The sequence below is a fragment of the Nycticebus coucang genome, chromosome Y (assembly GCF_027406575.1).
Source record: "Nycticebus coucang isolate mNycCou1 chromosome Y, mNycCou1.pri, whole genome shotgun sequence".
Lineage (NCBI taxonomy): Eukaryota > Metazoa > Chordata > Mammalia > Primates > Lorisidae > Nycticebus > Nycticebus coucang.
Window position 1 is genome coordinate 8,539,634 of NC_069805.1, and position 4,931 is coordinate 8,544,564.

Here is a 4,931-nt window from a genome sequence, read left to right on the forward strand (position 1 = left end):
TTTTTTTTAAGAGACAGTGTTACTTTGTCGCCCTCGGTAGAGTGTCATGGCGTCACAGCTCACAGCCACCTCCAGGTCTTGGGCTTCGGTGATTATCTTGCCTCAGCCTCCTGAGTAGCTGGGAGTACAGGCACCCACCACAATGCCTGGCTATTTTTTGTTGTTGTTGCAGTTTGGCCAGGGTTGGCTTTGAACCCGCCACACTCGGTATATGGGGCCGGCTGTCACCCTACTCACTGATCCACAGGAGCTACCCTGTTTTCTGGCTTTTTAATAATGGCCACCATGACTGGGGTAAGGTGGTATCTCATTTTGGTTTTAATTTGCTTTTGCCTGATGATTAGTGATGTTTCAGAACCTCTAAGTTTTCATATCTTAATTGATAACACAGGAATATGGTTATCAAACCTCATTCCACTTACTAAATCTTACAAGTGGCTTTATTTAATTGGATAGACCTAGCTGCAAGGGAGTCTGTAAATGTAGTTTTCCTTTCTACTTCTATAATTAGGAGCAGGGGTGGGTGGAGGCTGGGAGTGCCAATCCAAAGTAACTGACAAAAAATTCTTAAATTGATTCCCCTTAGATCTTTTTCTGGTACCAATTGTCATGTGTAAGAGAGTTTCCTTTTACCTTTGTCTTCCTGGCTGTGTAAATTAGGAAGGTTAAAAACAACATCCCAGGCATCTTCACAGTCACTAGTACGTGTACTATGACATTCGTTATCACTAGCTTTGGGTACTGTGTTGGACTAGCTAGTCTATAAACATGGGGCACTAAATCCATGTAGGAAGAGGTGTAATAATTGCTACTATTCTAGGCCATATAAATTAAATTCACTTTCTGTGTGCGTGTGTTTTGCTAAGTGTCCTTTAATTTTTATGCTGTTTTCATTATATTCAAATCTATATGGAAAAGGAACTGGCCTAGGTAATAACATTTAGAACCTAAGTTTTAAAAAACTCTTCCAGAATCTACTTCTTACATGTTGTTCATCAGCTAACCTTTAAATATGATCATCAGTGGAAAATGAAAACCTTAGGTACTAGGTAGGATAATGTAAAAAATACTTATTAATGAATCAACATCACTTTGAAGAGTATGTTGGAAAAATGAAAATAATCTATATATTTTACTAATCTACTATAACATAAGTATTGAATAATTTGTACTTTTATTACGATAAATTAGGGTGCTGGTTTTTGGCATTTGTTTTTTTCTTGTACTTACTGGCATCATAACTGGAGAGTGAAATGGAGTGGAATGGCTGAATAGCATATTAAAATTGTTTATTATTATTTTTTACCACGGACTACTTAGATATATATATATGGCATATTTTCTAAATTGTGAAATTACAATACTTGAGTCTCTTGTATAGTTATTGATGAAAAATGTGATTTAAATGGTGTGTGTGTGCATATATATATATATATGTATACTTATATATAAAGTACCTCTCGAAAGTTTGCTTAACAATTTGAAGTATGTTACATTTCTTTATTATTTGAAAAGTAAATTATTTTCTTTTTCATTTTCTTTCACAGTAAGGTTACTTGGTTTAGTTTTCTTCAACTCTCAACAAATATCACAGTTGGTCTTTGGCAAGTTTCATGAAGTGTACAATACAGTTTGCAGCAGGGAGAAAAAACAGGAGTTAGAATTAAGACCATTAAATTTGTGTCACCTCTTCCTTCCTGGGGTGGAGGGAAATAACTGTGAAGTTTTTTGTTTGTTTGTTTTGTTTTTTGCAGTTTTTGGTTGGGGCTGGGTTTGAACCCACCACCTCCGGCATATGGGGCCAGCACCCTACTCCTCTGAGCCAGAGGCACTGCCCCAACTCTGACGATTTTTATCACATATACCGTGGCACCAAAAATACTTCATTTAGAGTATGCCTATTTACACAATTGTTACACATTAACACAATTGTTATCAGTATGCCAATACAGTAATACCTATTTCTGTATTGTCCATCTGCATTTTTTCCACTGTAAATGGGTTGGATGCCTGTTTTAGATTTAATAAAGAATAAAGAAAATGCTTAATTTTTACTTTGCGAAGACTTTTCTCGGATCCAGAGTTTAATCATAGCAAGCAATATAAGAGTTTATTTTTATATATAGTATCATCTTTATATTACCTCTTCATTATTCTTTCACAATATGGAAAGTCAGGTGTAGAGTACAAGCTCCTGCCTCCATGTGGTGAAGGTGTGTGTGCACATTGACCTTTGGTTCTTCACTGTGCTCTCTGCTGGGATCATCTTTGAAAAGCCCTTAAATGCTGTGAAGAAATTATTCTCAGCATGAGAACTGTCTGTCTCTCTTTGTCTTTCTTTCCAGCCTTGAGTGAGCAAATCCACACCCATGTGAGCAATTATCCAACATTGTAGTTTTCACATGTCTGGGGCTGTCTCTCTTTGTCTTTCTTTCCAGCCTTGAGTGAGCAAATCCACACCCATGTGAGCAATTATCCAACATTGTAGTTTTCACATGTCTAGGGCCTTCTCTTCTCCCTTTAAGTATTCCTATTCTTCTTCCTTTTTATTTACCCCCTTTATTTCCTTTTTATTTACCCCTTCCTCCTTCTTCTCCTTTTTTTATCTTTAATTTGTACATACTTTTCCTATAGGGCTTTCCCCTTCTCTCTTTCCAAAACATTTTTTAAAAATGATTTCCTAGTTGATTATCTGTCTTGGAAAAGGAACATATAACTTAGATGTGAGAGTGACCAGTACATTAACACAATTGTTATCAGCTGTCTTTGTAAGTTGTAGAGGACATCAAGTATCACTTATTGAATGCCTTGGGTAAGATATTAAAATTTTAGGAAACACGATATATATAAATGGTATTGCAAGTTCTTGTAAGTCACAGGCCTGTGTAGATGTCAAAAATATTTTACGTATTCTTATTGGAGACTAGGTTCAGTGGTTAGGAACATCCTAATAGCAAATGTCACTAGGCAGGAAAGAGATATGCTTGTCTTGGAAATAAACTTGTTTGTCATCAAGAATTTTCTTCCCTGTTCTCCGTAATCTACTTGTCCTCAATGAAGTCATTGAAATCCAGGGGAAAAGATGGGACACATGGAAACATTAATAATGTATTTCTGTGGAGGGATCTTTCTGGAAGTATTGTAACAAACAAATAGGATTTTTGCTTAATTTTTTGATATTTGGATATTTCCTTATTGCATGTTTCACTGTGCCTACTTTTGTTGCCCCTCACACGCCCCGGAAGTTTCTGATGGGAAGTCTGAGGGGCAGGCAACTGTAATTCAGCAGCTGGAGCAGACCACTGAGGACCTGAGGACCAAAATAGCTGAACTAGAGAAGCAGTACCCTGCCATGGACATAGAGGTGGCCAGTGGTCATCGAGACATTGAGAATGGACTGACACATTCAGAAGATGTCCGTCTCGAAGCTCTCAGGTTAGGAGAAAACGATGTTCATCAACAAAGGATTTTACAGGCAAAATCAATACAGACTTCCCCAACGGAAGAGGGAGGGATACTGACACTACCTTCTGTGAGTGCACTGTGGGATAGTGTTCCCTGCCCACCTGGGACTGAAAATGGGGAGTCAGCTGTTCCGTCCTCACCTTCTGGACCTCAGACAAAGTTCTGTTCAGAGATTTGATTGTGTCTCCAAGGAGAATATCAGTCCAGCTCAGAGCCCATCAGTCCATACAGAGCATTTCACAGCCTCCACCACCTTCATCCCTTCTGTGGTCTGATAGTCAAGGACAGCCTGGGCTACAGCCATCCCATCCTTCTCTTCATACTGAGTTTGAAACCAGCCATGAACACTCTGTTTTCTCTTCCCCTGAAAACAGCTGTGACATCCTATCCCCACCACTGCTGCCTTGCACAGAGTCCTCCAGCTCCATGCCTCGCCTGGCCATGGTGACTCCCCCACCTATCCCTCTCCCTGGCATGACTGTGCCTATTCTGCCCAGTGAAGCCATCCGCCCACCTCCTCCTCGGCTGGGCATAGACATGCTGCCACTCCTTTCCCTTCCCCTTCCTGGAGAAGGAAACCCCCCTGCCCTTCCTCTTCCCAGTGTAGGAGTACACCCTGCCCCTCCTCTTCCTTGTGTGGGAATACCCCTTCCTCCTCCTCTTCCTGGTACCGGGATACATCCTTCTCCCCCTCTTACAGAAGTGGGACTACCTCCTCCCCCTCCTCTCCCAGGAACAGGAATATCTTCTCCCTCTCTTCTTCTTCCCAGTGCTGAGATACCCCTTGTACCTCCTCTTCCCAGTATAGGAGTACCCCTTGCCCCTCCTCTTCCTTGTGTGAGAATACCCCCTCCTTCCTCCTCTTCCTGCTACTGGGATACCTCCTCCACCTCCTCCCTTCCCAGGAACAGGAATACCTCCTCCCCCACCTCTTCCTGGTATTGGGGTTACCCCCTCCACCTCCTCTTCCTGGTATGGAGATACCCCCTCCACCTCCTCTTCCTGGTATGGGAATACCTCCTCCTCCCCTTCTCCCAGAAACAGGAATATCTCCTCCCCCTCCTCTGCAAGGTGTGGGGATTCCACTTGCTCCAGGTTCACCTCTCCCTCCTCTTCCACCTGGGGCAGGAGTCCCCACACCCCTGCCACCCCCTCTGCTTCCTGGATCAGGTCCTCCATCACCCCCCCCAGGTGTGTGGATTTTTTTCCTCCTCCGTTGACATCTGGCTTGTTTGGACTAGAAATGAATAAGGACAAAGGGACGCAGAAGCAGCCAATAGAGCCTTGCTGCCCAGCAAAACCCCTTTACTGGATGAGACTTCAACTGCACAGTGAAAGGTAACATAAGAATGAGCTCGTCTTTGCACGGTTTGTCAGTACGAGGGGAAAATTTTACCTTAAAACTCTTGGAAAAACGACAGTGTATTTTTTTAAGCACAGGTTAAAACTTGTCTGTAGATTTTTTT

At 41.8% G+C, this 4,931-nt stretch overlaps 1 protein-coding gene across 1 annotated transcript; it reads left to right on the forward strand.

Moving 5' to 3' along the window:
- Window positions 1-3,199: 3,199 nt before the first annotated feature.
- On the forward strand, window positions 3,200-4,716 carry LOC128578980 (formin-2-like). Its single transcript, XM_053581308.1, is given in 2 exon segments — window positions 3,200-3,635; window positions 3,638-4,716. Coding segments are annotated over 2 exon segments (1,515 nt in total).
- The last annotated feature ends 215 nt before the right edge of the window (window positions 4,717-4,931 follow it).